The 15698-nt window shown below is 46.5% G+C and overlaps 1 protein-coding gene across 7 annotated transcripts in view; it reads right to left on the bottom strand.

Annotated features, from left to right (window-relative positions):
* Nucleotides 1-15698, bottom strand: part of LOC142245496 (ankyrin repeat and fibronectin type-III domain-containing protein 1-like) — a 257525-nt gene that overhangs the window by 44694 nt on the left and 197133 nt on the right. For all 7 annotated transcript variants that reach the window (XM_075318239.1, XM_075318240.1, XM_075318241.1 and 4 more), the window contains 4 exons: nt 2812-3013; nt 2372-2579; nt 1992-2186; nt 926-1039 (listed from right to left, as the gene is read on the bottom strand). In XM_075318239.1, the coding sequence (XP_075174354.1) occupies nt 926-1039; nt 1992-2186; nt 2372-2579; nt 2812-3013 (719 nt within the window). The remainder of the gene's footprint in view (nt 1-925; nt 1040-1991; nt 2187-2371; nt 2580-2811; nt 3014-15698) is intronic.

Here is a 15698-nt window from a genome sequence, read left to right as displayed (position 1 = left end):
ATCAGGGGTATTAAAGGGTTATTCCCCAATATATTAAACCATCAGGGGTATTACAGGGTTATTCCCCCAAAATATTTAACCATCAGGGGTATTAAAGGGTTATTCCCCAATATATTAAACCATCAGGGGTATTACAGGGTTATTCCCCCAAAATATTTAACCATCAGGGGTATTACAGGGTTATTCCCCCAATATATTAAACCACCAGGGGTATTAAAGGGTTATTCCCCCAATATATTAAACCACCAGGGGTATTAAAGGGTTATTCATATCTCCATAGGCGAGTGTAAAAACAAGCACCTTTGCAATTTACTTGTTAAATTTTGCAGTCATTCTTCAGATATTAAAACTATGCTTTTGTTTATAGCTTGTTGCCTAGGTGACCGTCCACCACTGCTATTTAGCTGTGGAGGCCAAACATGGCCACTGCCTACAAGCTCTTTTCTTTTGAGCTTGTAAGCGCTACTTTAAAGCTAGCCAGGATTGCTGGAGCGCGCTGCTACCTCCTAATCCCGGCCAGCTTCAGCGCTGTGCTTACAACTAGACAGCAGCGGTGGTCGGTCTCCTAGGCAACGGGCTGTAAACAAAAGAAAAAAGTGTTAATAGCTCAACAATGGCTGTAAATTTTAATAAACAGTAAATTGTAAAAGAATTATCCAACTATGGAGATGGGAAGAACCCTTTAATTATTGATCATTCACCATGAATATTATCACTAACCACTAGACCACCCTATGAGATGCAGTATGTGTGATATAGGGTGTGTTAAAAGCTGGAGGTGGACAATTTGAGGGAGTCTTACTGCTTTTTTTACCTGGGTATCTTTACTCTGGAAACCTTTAAGAATCTGGCATGTTTAGTAGTGAACCCTTAATATTATTTTTAATGCTATTTTAACATGTAAATGATGCATTTTGGCTATTACCTTTGTATTTTGTGACAACCGCCGAGTTGACGCTCAGAGGCTCCTGGAATGTAACTTGCAGGGTGGTGCTACTGGTGACGGCTAGGCGTACATTGGTCGGGGGATCCGGCACACCTGCAAAACCCCACAGAAGATGCCGATTATATCTCTGCACAGAACTTTTTTGGGTCAGTAATGGCTAAATATTTTAAATATTCAAAAATTCCTTATATTTCAAATTTAAAGATTTGCGCTTGATGTCATTCTTTATATCCAGAGGCCGGAACGCTCTCTGTGGTAGTAACTGCGTGGTGCAGCGACTGAGGAGGTGGCGCATGACACATGGATGACACGAGAGATTAGTTCACCACTTGGCACATATCAACTGGATGTGGCGTATGGATGCAAGGGCGGCACGGTGGCTCTGTGGTTAGCACTGTACGGTGGCTCAGTGGTTAGCACTTTACGGTGGCTCAGTGGTTAGCACTTTACGGTGGCTCAGTGGTTAGCACTGCAGTCTTGCAGCGCTGGGGTCCTGGGTTCAAATCCCACAAAGGACACCATCTGCAAGGAGTTTGTATGTTCTCCCCGTGTTTGCGTGGGTTTCCTCCGGGTTCTCCGGTATCATTCCACACTCCAAAAACATACAGATAGGGACCTTAGATTGTGAGCCCCAATGGGGACAGTGTTGCCATTGTATGTAAAGCGCTGTGGAATCAATAGCGCTATATAAATGAATAAATATTATATTATATTACTGTGTTATGTAACGAGAGAGTAGTCCACTACCTAAGGCTCTGCACTTGGCACATATCAGTTTTGCCTGAAGAGCAGAATAAGCTCTACTTATGACATATTTGCCAGCACTATTGGATTCCCAAGGATGCTCTCGGAAAAGGGGAGACCTCCAGGACCCCTGAAGAGTTGGAAATTTCCAGTGCACCATCCGGGATTTTTCTGGTTGACGTTGGGATTCTCCATCACTAGACAGAGCTCAAGTTTAAAAGGGTGCGGTACACGCGTGGAGGAAGCCCGGCGTGCCGCAATCAACCACCACCAGGAATCGATTCCATAAACGATGACTTACGCGCATGCTCAAATCCAGCTTTCATGCGTTTGTAGAGCCGGTATCTCCATTCCCACGATTTCAGCTGCTTTTCTTTTTCAGAACAATCTACATTGGGAGCTTCATTGACCACTTGAGCAGTGAGGTCGTTCACCCTTTGCTCCGCCTCCCGGACTAGCGTGGACAGGTGGAGTGATCTGCTTTCCAAGCTCATGACTACAGAGAGACAGAATGACTCATATAATTAAATGTGATATGAAAATAAAAAAAAAGGTCATAAATCATCCTTCTGGGAACCTGCCGCCCAGATATTGCAGCTCTGCTCCATTAACTCACAAAAGCTAAAATCAGACATATTTGGTCGGTGACACTGTGGCCAGCGGACGTCTCCGTATACTCACAGTGTGGACTTTCCTTGGCTCCAGCTTGCAGTAAGGTTTTAGCGATCGGAGCATTATTGGTCATAATGGCGATATCCAGCGGCAGGAGCCCCTCACTATTGGGAGTGTTGAGGTCCAGCTCCTCCACACTGTATTGCTTCAGTAGTTCCTGTACCCGGTCGAGGTCTTGCATTTCAACTGCCTCAAAGAGAGCAGCATTCCCCTGAAACTGCAAGAGAAAAAAAAAACATTCATGACCGGTTTCGCCAAGTAATGCTTCATCCAGTGTCAGAATTTTATCATTGTCCTTTTAATTTCACGTTTGAAGATTTCTCTGCTAACTAGATGAACTATCTAAACCCAACCGGCTGCAGAGAAATATTGCTCTATTTCTTATTTGACATGCATTGGAACAGTCAGGAAAATAATGATCAGCGATGGGTCATATACTCTGGACGTACAAGACATGACTTCCGCAGCCTCTCCTTTTCATTCCGCGCTGCCAGGCTGCCTTCATCAAAAGACGTGTAGTTGACTCTGAACTTCCCAGACAGGTTTCTGTAGAGTCTCTTGGCAGCATTGGGTGATGAGGGGCCTGACGGCTTCTTGGGCTGTCCCATCTGGAGGTCCCTTATCTGCTGCGTCATTTTTGGTGGGGAAGACCTAAATGCGAGAGAAAAGGAAGAGTGAGAGAAAAGAAAGAGCGATAGACTGCAGGACTAATCTTTTAAATGAGAAAAGAAAGAGTGATAGACTGGAGCACCAATGTTTTAAAATGAGAAAAGAAAGAGTGATAGACTGCAGCACTGATCTTTTAAAATGAGAAAAGAAAGAATGATAGACTGAAGCACCAATGTTTTAATACGAGAAAAGAAAGAGTGATAAGACTGCAGCACTGATCTTTTAATACTGGAATGATTACTGAAACTCTTCTATATTTTACCAAACATTACTACCTGTCACTTACCACCTGCAATTAAAGGGATTCTGCGAGCAGAATGATATAGAGGATTAGACCCTGTTTTTTCTGCTGCAGATCTAGCAGAGCTCGGAATGCTGAGCTGTGTATAACCGCCACCCACACTACTGGTTGGCAGCTTTCTGCGTACACTGTGCCTTGACAAAGCTGCTAATCAGTGGTGGGGGCGGGGTTACACAGAGCAGTTAACTAGAAGGAAGAAGACACCTAGTCCTGTATTGATAATCTGCTGATAAAACGCTGGATTTTATAGAAACAGCAATGCACAGTCTGGTAACTGACACATGACTGGAAACAAGGTCTCTGCCCCTATATCATGCTGCTCTCAGATTACACAGCAAAAACGTGCTGACAGACTCCCTTTAAACACAAGGTTCAAGCAGCAGCTGATATGTTACTGAGTCTTTTTAGATTTTTATCAATCAATGGGACCAAAGCCCACTGATGAAGGTCACAGTCTGACATTGAAGCAAAACTTTAGGGTACCTGCACCTGATGAAGATTTGAGGTGACCTTCTCAATTGCAAACGGTAAAATCTACAGAAAGAATTAGCACTGCGAACCTTTCATTGTCAGCAGAGCCTTCCATTGTTATTTTCTTGCATTTTTGTGCACTCCTGGCTTTAGCTTCATACTCCATAGGTCCAGGCTGCCTCCTCTGATCCCCATCCCTTTATTTACATGTTAGCGCTGATATTTCTGATTGGCTTCTATGATCAAGCACAAGCCCTGCTCGAAACAAACTAATAAAGCCCCTTCACATGCCTGTATTTCCGGTACGTGTGGCATCCTTTTTTCTCCACGGATACCATATATACCCATTATAATCTATGGCGATATTTACATGTCTGTTTTTTCCGGCAGGACGGATGACAAGGGTCAGTGGAAGTCTATGGGTGTCACAAGGAGGTGTTTACAAACATTGGCGACTGTCATGGTGGCATCAGGATCTGCAGAGACTGCATATTCTGGCACTCTGCCTGATGACTTCTCTGATATCTGTTATCAGCGCAGCCAGACTCAGGCGTCATCCCATAGACTTGTAGTTCATAGGCGGGTTACCAAGAGTTAAGGGGGCTTTACACGGTAGCGATATCGCTAGCAATTTCTAGTGATAGCGAGCGTGTAAGTATCCGCCCCCGTCGCGCATGCGATTGTTTGTGATCGCTGCCGTAGCGAACATTATCGCTACAGCAGCGTCACACATACTTACCTGGTCGGCGGCGTTGCTGTGACTGCCGAACAATCCCTCCTTCAAGGGGGAGGGACGTTCGGCATCACAGCGATGTCACCGCAACGTCACTAAGCGGCCGGCCAATCAAAGCGGAGGGGCGGGGATGAGCAGGACGTAACATCCCGCCCACCTCCTTCCTTCCGCATTATGGCCGGCGGCAGGTAAGGAGACGGTCCTCGCTCATGCGGTGTCACACACAGCGATGTGTGCTGCCGCATGAGCGATGAACCACAACGCTAAACAACCCTTACCGATTTTTTACTTTGGGACGACCTCTCCATGGTGAACGATTTTCACCATTTTTGAGGTCGCCTAAGGTCGCTGGTAAGTATTACACGCTGCGATATCGTTAATGACGCTGGATGTGCGTCACTAACAACTTGACCCCGGCGACCAAACATTAACGATATCGTAGCGTGTAAAGCCCCCTTTAATTTCTGCTGGGCTACTTGTTAGTCTCCTTTGATCACATGCCGTGAGGGAGCCAGTCACACTCACTCCCCTTCCATTAATGCCAGCTATAGCTTCTCTATTCTGGTCTGGTGAGGTGGTGTGATCCAGACAAACTGGTGGTTGTAGTACTTTGTTGCTGTGAGCAGCCATACGGCTTATGTGAACGATTGCTCTAATAAGACAAATTTGATGTTGAGCAGTGCCCTGTATTTCCTTCTTAAAATAAGTGTTAAAGATTTTGGTTCTTTTGTTGCTGCCTTACTTCTCTTTCTTTTCTCCTTAGTTTCTTACTGTCTACTCCCAGGAGTTTTCAGTGTGTTTTTTTTTTGTTTTTCCCTGTCTGTCCTAATTAGTGTTGCCATCACACCCTTGCCCTTTTCTTCCCTGGGGGAGGGGGAAACAGATTAGCTTTAGCCTTTAGTATAGCAAGGCACCAGACTCCGGCAGCTCCACCATCAGGGGTAATCTAGCTTTACTCAGGAGTATAGTAAGGCACCAGACTCCGGCAGCTCCACCATCAGGGGTAATCTAGCTTTACTCAGGAGTATAGTAAGGCACCAGACTCCGGCAACTCCACCATCAGGGGTAATCCAGCATAACTCAGGAGTTTAGTAAGGCACCAGACTCCGGCAGCTCCACCATCAGGGGTAATCCAGCTTTACTCAGGAGTTTAGTAAGGTACGGGACTCAGGCATCTCCACCATTAAGGGTAATTCAAAAGTTAGGAATAGCCTAGGATCCCCTAACGTGAGGCACAGTATAGGAGCCCCCGTCCCTCACTATCCTACAGCCACATTGTGACAGTCAGTGAAAAACATGTACAGCACACGGATGGTATCCATGTGCTGTACATATTTAACAATGCAAAGTATAGGGGAAGCTTTGTAATTTCATTATCCCTACTGGAAAAACACAGATGGCACACTGATGGAAGCGACTGATGACATCGATACCAGATTTTCACATACGTATTTTATACAGACTTATGAAAGAGACCCAAGCCAATGCACAGAGAACTGCCCCCCAGTGTAAAATCAGGATAAGCTGCAAGGTACAAAGTCACTAGTGAGATCATAGGCCGGCCTTACGCAGGATCTGTCACTTACCATAAATCTGTAGTATTTTCCCTGGTGTAAGAGCCGCTGTTCTCCTGAATCCGGCGTTGTTTCTCTTTTACTCCCGCGCCTCTGCGTTCCTGAGATATGGCCCTATCTTCCCTGTGTATAAATCTAGTTATTTTAGCCATCTGGGAGTGATCTTCAAAAACACACCCACAAACAAGAGTTGAAGACTACACCCACTTGGCTAAAAAGGTTACATTTAGATAAAGGGCCGTATTTCTGGAACGCAGAGGCGCAGGAACGAAAGAAAAACATCGCCGGATTCAGGAGAACAGCGCCTTTTACGTCGGGTTAAAAAAAAATACATGTTTTTGGCAAGTATTCGGTCCCCTTTGAGTTGTACCTAGGCTTAATTTTAATCTTTGTTTAAGAAAACCTATTTATGAAGCGCAGGAAGCGAGCGGCGTTACGAGGCATTTGTTTCACAAACTTCAGACAGATGTATACATAGTTAGGAAATTCCTTCTCGGTGTGGCGCAGGGAGATGACCTCATGGACACATTTATTACACGGCAGTGTCACAACACGTCTTATTCTCCGCGGCAGTGTTATGGTAAGCCTGGCACCCCTTAATCGGATACCCCCTATATGATTTACAGTAGCCGGCGGCGGATAAACGCCATCTTTTAATCTGTTGAGCCAGACTAGGTGCGGAGTGGTCTGTCAGACTGTCTCCGTGGGGGGAGTTAATAAGTCAAACATATCCCAATAAGAACTCTCGTCCCCGTGCAAGAATGCCTTCTTGAGACGGTGCCACTTCAACCCATTTATATACGGCACTGGGGGGAGACGTGAGAATTCCTCCGACTGTCTCCATAGGAAAGGGGCCTATAATGTGGCCTATACTCCACTTAATGAGGCCGGGCTGGGATATACCAGGCTGCCACTTATAAGCCCTCACCCCGGCGGCCCCTGCTGCGGATCCGCACTATATAAAGCCCCCAATAATGCCGCTTCACATTGACCATGCTAATTGTGGCAGCCATACCCAGTCTGGGGAACAGGTGGCACGTAATCTGGCTAATTGCTGGATATTTTAGTGCTCGTCCTTTTCTCCCTCTCAGACGCTGGCCCGTTGTATGGTCCGGCTATTTCGCTCTTCTCTTCCCTCGTGGCCGGTACAAGTCATGCTAAATATGGCTACTTTGGATCTCCAGGGTGAAACCTGAACCCCGGCACCAGGCTGACTGGAATCGGCACAGGGTCGGGGTTACGAGGACCACACATTCCCAGTATACCCCCCTCGGGCCGGCTAGTAGCACTCCGGACCCCCCTTTCCATCACAACAGGTAATCCCATACCTGACGTCTGACTATTTATAATAATGTATCCCATTCATGTCCCCGGACCGAGGGGTATACGGCAGAAGACGGCTGTCAGGCCTGATGACACTAATATAGGAAAGCATGGGCTGTATTATATACGGGAAGATCAGAGGTGCTCTGCACTTTATGATTCAATCTGTTACATTTTCAAGCCCTCTGCTTGCTGTCAGTGAATGGGTATTTACATCCCATATTTACATATATTTACATCGAGGTGTTACAAATCGTCACTAATCATCTGTGACACTGGTCCAAAGCCTGATATAGGAGGGGCGCTGATACACTGTAACAAGAACACCTCTGTGCACCGACTGTAAGTAGGGACCTATTCTATAAAAATCAGGGTCGACCTGGTCAACGTCGTCCCTGTGATGTCCTCTGGCAGATCACTAACCACTATACTGGTCTAGACCAACAAAAATGTCCACAACCCCCCCCCCCCTTACTTCTCTAGACCACCAGGGATGCCCACCCTAATCCCTTCACTCTGCTCTAGACCACCAGGGACACACTAACTCCTTCACTCTGCTTTAGACCACCAGGGACACTTACACTAACTCCTTCACTCTGCTCTAGACCACCAGGGACACATACACTAACTCCTTCACTTTGCTCTAGACCACCAGGGACACTTACACTAACTCCTTCACTTTGCTCTAGACCACCAGGGACACATACACTAACTCCTTCACTTTGCTCTAGACCACCAGGGACACATACACTAACTCCTTCACTTTGCTCTAGACCACCAGGGACACTTACACTAACTCCTTCACTCTGCTTTAGACCATCAGGGACACATACACTAACTCCTTCACTTTGCTCTAGACCACCAGGGACACTTACACTAACTCCTTCACTCTGCTTTAGACCATCAGGGACACTTACACTAACTCCTTCACTCTGCTTTAGACCATCAGGGACACTTACACTAACTCCTTCACTCTGCTTTAGACCATCAGGGACACTTACACTAAAGGCCCCGTCACACACACAGATAAATCTTTGGCAGATCTGTGGTTGCAGTGAAATCATGGACATATTGTTCCATTTGTACACAGCCACAACCCTGGCACTGATTGTCCACAATTTCACTGCAACCACAGATCTGCCGCAGATTTATCTCTGTGTGTGACAGGGCCTTAACTCCTTCACTCATCTTTACACCACCAGGGACACTTACACTAACTCATTCACTCTGCTCTAGACCACCAGGGACACTTACACTAACTCATTCACTCATCTTTAGACCACCAGGGACACTTACACTAACTCCTTCACTCTGCTCTAGACCACCAGGGACACTTACACTAACTCATTCACTCATCTTTAGACTACCAGGGACACTTACACTAACTCCTTCACTCTGCTCTAGACCACCAGGGACACTTACACTAACTCATTCACTCATCTTTAGACTACCAGGGACACTTACACTAACTCCTTCACTCTGCTCTAGACCACCAGGGATACTTACACTAAACGTTTCATTGCTCTAGACCACCAGGGACGCCCATCCTAAATCCTTTACTGCTCGAGAACAGAAGGGGTGCTGATATTAACCTTTTCAGGACCTCATCCATTGGGCATAATAATTATTGGTGGAAAAGGTGACAACCACATTGATAACTGTGGACACCACATAGTCATCAGTTGATGCAGATGTCGGAGCGTGGTCAGTGAAAGGGAGGGTCTGGGATCTGGGGGTAATTATGGGATGGAGGGGGTCGTTATAAACATTTCTGTGGAGATAGGAGATGCGAGAGTGGCTGATTAACATAGGACGAGGCTGCTGGGAACATACACGGGGGCCGGCGACTGACCCCATATGAGATGGTAAATAACCCTCATTAGCGTCTTCCTCCTCGCCTCAAGGACGGCAATCATTGTTAAGGAAGCAGAATAAGATGATAAATATATATCTCCTCCGGCAGAGGAGGGATCCGGCCTTGTACCTCTCTGCACAACCAGACCTTGGTACAGAAGAAGAAAACACAATGGGGAATCTGTGTCCTGCGGCCGCTGTTCACATTGGGCCTTCAGGTGGCTTTACACCATTGTTCTTGCAAAGAGAGAGGCCACATTACCCTCAGGAGCCGCCAATAATCTGTTGGCTAAAATTAGCCGACTCCCATCCATTGATCAAAAAAATAAGTCATTGTTGCGTCTTGTGCAGAACACACCGCTTATAGGAATGCTCATGTCATCCTCCGCTCCTCACATCCTGCCCTAGAGGTAACACGGCACTGTACAACTAGAGTGCCCAAAATACAATACAGTGCCCACTGCCCGGCATACAAGAGGGCCCAGCATACAAGAGGGCCCAGCATACAAGAGGGCCCAGCATACAAATGTGCCCAATATACAAGAGGGCCCGGCATACAAGAGGGCCCAGCATACAAGAGGGCCCAGCATACAAGAGGGCCCAGCATACAAATGTGCCCAATATACAAGAGGGCCCAGCATACAAGAGGGCCCAGCATACAAGAGGGCCCAGCATACAAATGTGCCCAATATACAAGAGGGCCCAGCATACAAGAGGGTCCAGCATACAAGAGGGCCCAGCATACAAGAGGGCCCAATATACAAGAGGGCCCAGCATACAAGAGGGCCCAGCATACAAGAGGGCCCAGCATACAAGAGGGCCCAGTATACAAGAGGGCCCAGCATACAAATGTGCCCAATATACAAGAGGGCCCAGCATACAAGAGGGCCCAGCATACAAGAGGGCCCAGTATACAAGAGGGCCCAGCATACAAATGTGCCCAATATACAAGAGGGCCCAGCATACAAGAGGGCCCAGCATACAAGAGGGCCCAGCATACAAGAGGGCCCAGCATACAAGAGGGCCCAGCATACAAGAGGGCCCAATATACAAGAGGGCCCAATATACAAGAGGGCCCAATATACAAGAGGGCCCAGCATACAAGAGGGCCCAGCATACAAGAGGGCCCAGCATACAAGAGGGCTCAGCATACAAGAGGGCCCAATATACAAGAGGGCCCAATATACAAGAGGGCCCAATATACAAGAGGGCCCAATATACAAGAGGGCCCAATATACAAGAGGGCCCAGCATACAAGAGGGCCCAGCATACAAGAGGGCCCAGCATACAAGAGGGCTCAGCATACAAGATGGCCCAATATACAAGAGGGCCCAATATACAAGAGGGCCCAATATACAAGAGGGCCCAGCATACAAGAGGGCCCAGCATACAAGAGGGCCCAGCATACAAGAGGGCCCAATATACAAGAGGGCCCAATATACAAGAGGGCCCAGCATACAAGAGGGCCCAGCATACAAGAGGGCCCAATATACAAGAGGGCCCAATATACAAGAGGGCCCAGCATACAAGAGGGCCCAATATACAAGAGGGCCCAATATACAAGAGGGCCCAATATACAAGAGGGCTCAGCATACAAGAGTGCCCAATATACAAGAGGGCCCAATATACAAGAGGGCCCAGCATACAAGAGGGCCCAATATACAAGAGGGCTCAGCATACAAGAGGGCCCAGCATACAAATATGCCCAATATACAAATGTGCCCAATATACAAGAGGGCCCAGCATACAAATATGCCCAATATACAAGAGGGCCCAGCATACAAATATGCCCAGCATACAAGAGGGCCCAGCATACAAGAGGGCCCAGCATACAAATGTGCCCAATATACAAGAGGGCCCAGCATACAAGAGGGCCCAGCATACAAGAGGGCCCAGCATACAAGAGGGCCCAGCATACAAATGTGCCCAATATACAAGAGGGCTCAGCATACAAGAGGGCTCAGCATACAAGAGGGCCCAGCATACAAATATGCCCAATATACAAGAGGGCCCAGCATACAAGAGGGCCCAGCATACAAGAGGGCCCAGCATACAAGAGGGCCCAGAATACAAGAGGGCCCAGCATACAAGAGGGCCCAGCATACAAATGTGCCCCATATACAAGAGGGCCCAGCATACAAGAGGGCCCAGCATACAAGAGGGCCCAGCATACAAGAGGGCCCAGCATACAAATGTGCCCAATATACAAGAGGGCTCAGCATACAAGAGGGCTCAGCATACAAGAGGGCCCAGCATACAAATATGCCCAATATACAAGAGGGCCCAGCATACAAGAGGGCCCAGCATACAAGAGGGCCCAGAATACAAGAGGGCCCAGAATACAAGAGGGCCCAGCATACAAGAGGGCCCAGCATACAAGAGGGCCCAGCATACAAGAGGGCCCAGCATACAAGAGGGCCCAGCATACAAGAGGGCCCAGCATACAAGAGGGCCCAGCATACAAGAGGGCCCAGAATACAAGAGGGCCCAGAATACAAGAGGGCCCAATATACAAGAGGGCCCAGCATGCAAGAGGGCCCAACATACAAGAGGGCCCAGCATACAAGAGGGCCCAGCATACAAGAGGGCCCAGCATACAAGAGGGCCCAGCATACAAGAGGGCCCAGAATACAAGAGGGCCCAGAATACAAGAGGGCCCAGAATACAAGAGGGCCCAGAAAACAAGAGGGCCCAGAATACAAGAGGGCCCAGCATGCAAGAGGGCCCAATATACAAGAGGGCCCAGCATACAAGAGGGCCCAGCATACAAGAGGGCCCAGCATACAAGAGGGCCCAGAATACAAGAGGGCCCAGCATACAAGAGGGCCCAGCATACAAGAGGGCCCAGCATACAAGAGGGCCCAATATACAAGAGGGCCCAGCATACAAGAGGGCCCAGCATACAAGAGGGCCCAATATACAAGAGGGCCCAGCATACAAGAGGGCCCAGCATACAAGAGGGCCCAGCATACAAGAGGGCCCAGTATACAAGAGGGCCCAGCATACAAGAGGGCCCAGCATACAAGAGGGCCCAATATACAAGAGTGCCCAGCATACAAGAGGGCCCAGCATACAAGAGTGCCCAGCATACAAGAATGCCCAGCATACAAGAATGTCCAATATACAAGAGGGCCCAGCATACAAATGTGCACAATATACAAGAGTATCCAGCATACAAGAGTGCCCAATATACAAGAGTACCCAATATACAAGAGTGCCCAGAATACAAGAATTCCCAGTATACAAGAGTGCCCGATATGCAATAGTGTGCAACGATCAAGAGTGCCCAATATACAATACAGTGCCCAATATACAATTGTGCCCAATATAGAACCGTGCCCTGTATTCAAGTGTGTCCAGTATACACTAGAGCCCAATGATAATAAAGTGCCCAGTATACAATAGATAATCCAGTTACACAAGGGTGCCCAGTACACAATACAGAGCAAAGAATACAATGCCCAGAAGTCCAGAACACAAGTGCGCAGTTAACAATAGAGAACCCAGTACACAAGTGTGATCAGTACACAAGACACAGCCCAGAATACAATGCCCAAAATACAAATGCTCAGTTAACAACAGAAAACCCAGTACACAATAGAGAGCCCAGTACACAAGAGTGACCAATACACAATTAAGTGTCCAGTACACAATAGAGTGCCCCGTACATAATAGAAAGTTCAGTATACAAGACTGCCCAATACAGAATAGATTGCCCAATATAGAATAGAGAGCCCAGTTACACAATAGACAGGCCAGTATACAAGAGCGCCCAATACACAATAGAGTGCCCAGTACACGATATCAGCCCTGTACACAAGAGTGCCCAGTATGCAATAAAGTGACCAGTACACAACACAGTGCCCAGTATACACCAGAGAGTCCAGTACACAATAAAGAGCCCCCAATACACAAAAGTGTCCAGTGTATAATAGAGTACTCAGTACACTACAGAGAGCCCAGTGCGCAATACAGTGCCCTGTATACAATAGAGTCCAGTACACAGAGTGCCCAGTATATAATAGAGTGCCCAGTATATAATAGTGCCCAGTATATAATATAGTGCCCAGTATATAATAGAGTGCCCAGTATATAATATAGTGCCCAGTATATAATAGAGTGCCCAGTATATAATAGAGTGCCCAGTATATAATAGAGTGCCCAGTATATAATAGAGTGCCCAGTATATAATAGAGTGCCCTGTAGACAATAGAGTCCAGTACACAGAGTGCCCAGTATATAATAGAGTGCCCAGTATATAATAGAGTGCCCAGTATATAATATAGTGCCCAGTATATAATAGAGTGCCCAGTATATAATATAGTGCCCAGTATATAATAGAGTGCCCAGTATATAATAGAGTGCCCAGTATATAATAGAGTGCCCAGTATATAATAGAGTGCCCAGTATATAATAGAGTGCCCAGTATATAATAGAGTGCCCTGTAGACAATAGAGTCCAGTACACAGAGTGCCCAGTATATAATAGAGTGCCCAGTATCTAATAGAGTGCCCTGTAGACAATAGAGTCTCTTCGATGCATATCTGATGGAGGTATACTCTTGTACTAAGCTGATACTTAATCATGAAGCTAATGCAAATGTAATTACTCTGCAAACGGAGTCAATTAATGTACAGTGATGTTAAATAGTGGTCAAAACAGTGACCCATGATCTAATGAATAACGCTGCCTTCTATGGTGGGATGTCATCGATAGTCACTCCAAGAAGAATCATTTCACATCCCCAAAGAAGATTCAGCCTCGTCTATTGTTATTGGGAACCATTTGGAAAGTTCCCAGCTGATTACATAAATGGGTTAAAATGCAAAAAGAGAAGAAAATACTGTGCAAAGTCTTGGAAAGATGTTCTCCAAGAAAGACCAGCACACCAGGGCCGATGTCTCAGGGAAGACCATAGGTGCTACAGATGTTGCCTGGAAGGTATCTTCATTATTGTCTTCCTATGGGTAATCTTGTGGCCTTCAAAAGTGAAATATCTTCATGAGATCAGAGTCAAGGAGAACGTTCTCCATAAGGTCCTTTACACAGACTGATTGGTGGCGCTGTAGTGCGGCTCGTCCGGCGATGGTCTCTCTTTTTGGTTCAGAAATTGTAAATGTCCCATTGTGGTGATTGTGCCGAGTGACACATTCTCATTACTGCCTGGCAGGCAAAGTAGCCGGGCGCCTAAGGTATCAATCATAAGGGGGCACAATAAGGGTCTGAGGAAGTATCACAGAGAATAATGGAATGAACGAATCTGCTCATCTGATAGCCATTATGCTGTGAGAACAGATTATAAAACCACCAGTTTGGCAACAAGAGCAGGTGAGTGCACTAGGTGGCCGGTTAGTGTGAGTAAGGGGTCCACAATCTGTTAGGGAAGAGGAGAACTTTATGTAGAATGGCTGATGTTACTAGAGGCATTACTGGCATTATCCTGCACTGATCCAGAGTAAAATTGTGTATTACCTCCAGAGCACCGCTCATAATTCTGCTGGTTTTTCAATGGAAACGGTAAATAAGCTGGTCTTTAGAGATACACCTAACACATTAGTTGAGCTCATGTAGTGGGACAGTTAGTTTTTGCTACATTTGATTGCTTGGGTGTACAAAAAAAGGAGGTAACTCGGGATCAGTAATGAAACATATGTACACAGTGACTGCACCAGCAGAATAGTGAGTGCAGCTCTGGAGTATAATACAGGAGGTAACTCAGGATCAGTACAGGATAAGTAATGTATGTACACAGTGACTGCACCAGCAGAATAGTGAGTGCAGCTCTGCAGTATAATGCAGAATGTAACTCAGGATCAGTACAGGAAAAGCAATGTAATGTATGTACACTGTGACTGCATCAGCAGAATAGTGAGTGCAGCTCTGGAGTATAATACAGGAGGTAACTCAGGATCAGTACAGGATAAGTAATGTAATCCTAGTATTTTATAAAGATGTTTGTTTCCTTTGTACCATCAGATCCTATCCCCCTATCCCTCTCTCTCTATCCCTCTATCTATCCCTCTTTATCCCTCTCTCTCTATCCCTCTCTCTCCATCCCTCTATCTATCCATCCCTCTATCTATCCATCCCTCTATCTATCCATCCCTCTATCTATCCATCCCTCTATCTATCCATCCCTCTATCTATCCATCCCTCTATCTATCCATCCCTCTATCTATCTATCTATCTATCTATCCCTCTATCTATCCCTCTATCTATCCCTCTATCTATCTATCCCTCTATCTATCCCTCTATCTATCCCTCTATCTATCCCTCTATCTATCCCTCTATCTATCCCTCTATCTATCCCTCTATCTATCCCTCTATCTATCTATCCATCTATCTATCCATCTATCCCTCTATCTATCCCTCTATCTATCCCTCTATCTATCCCTCTATCTATCCCTCTAT

The sequence above is a fragment of the Anomaloglossus baeobatrachus genome, chromosome 7, assembly GCF_048569485.1.
Source record: "Anomaloglossus baeobatrachus isolate aAnoBae1 chromosome 7, aAnoBae1.hap1, whole genome shotgun sequence".
In the NCBI taxonomy this organism is placed as follows: Eukaryota; Metazoa; Chordata; class Amphibia; order Anura; family Aromobatidae; genus Anomaloglossus; species Anomaloglossus baeobatrachus.
Note: the sequence above shows the minus strand (reverse complement) of the source record. Positions and strands in the feature narration are given on the sequence as shown.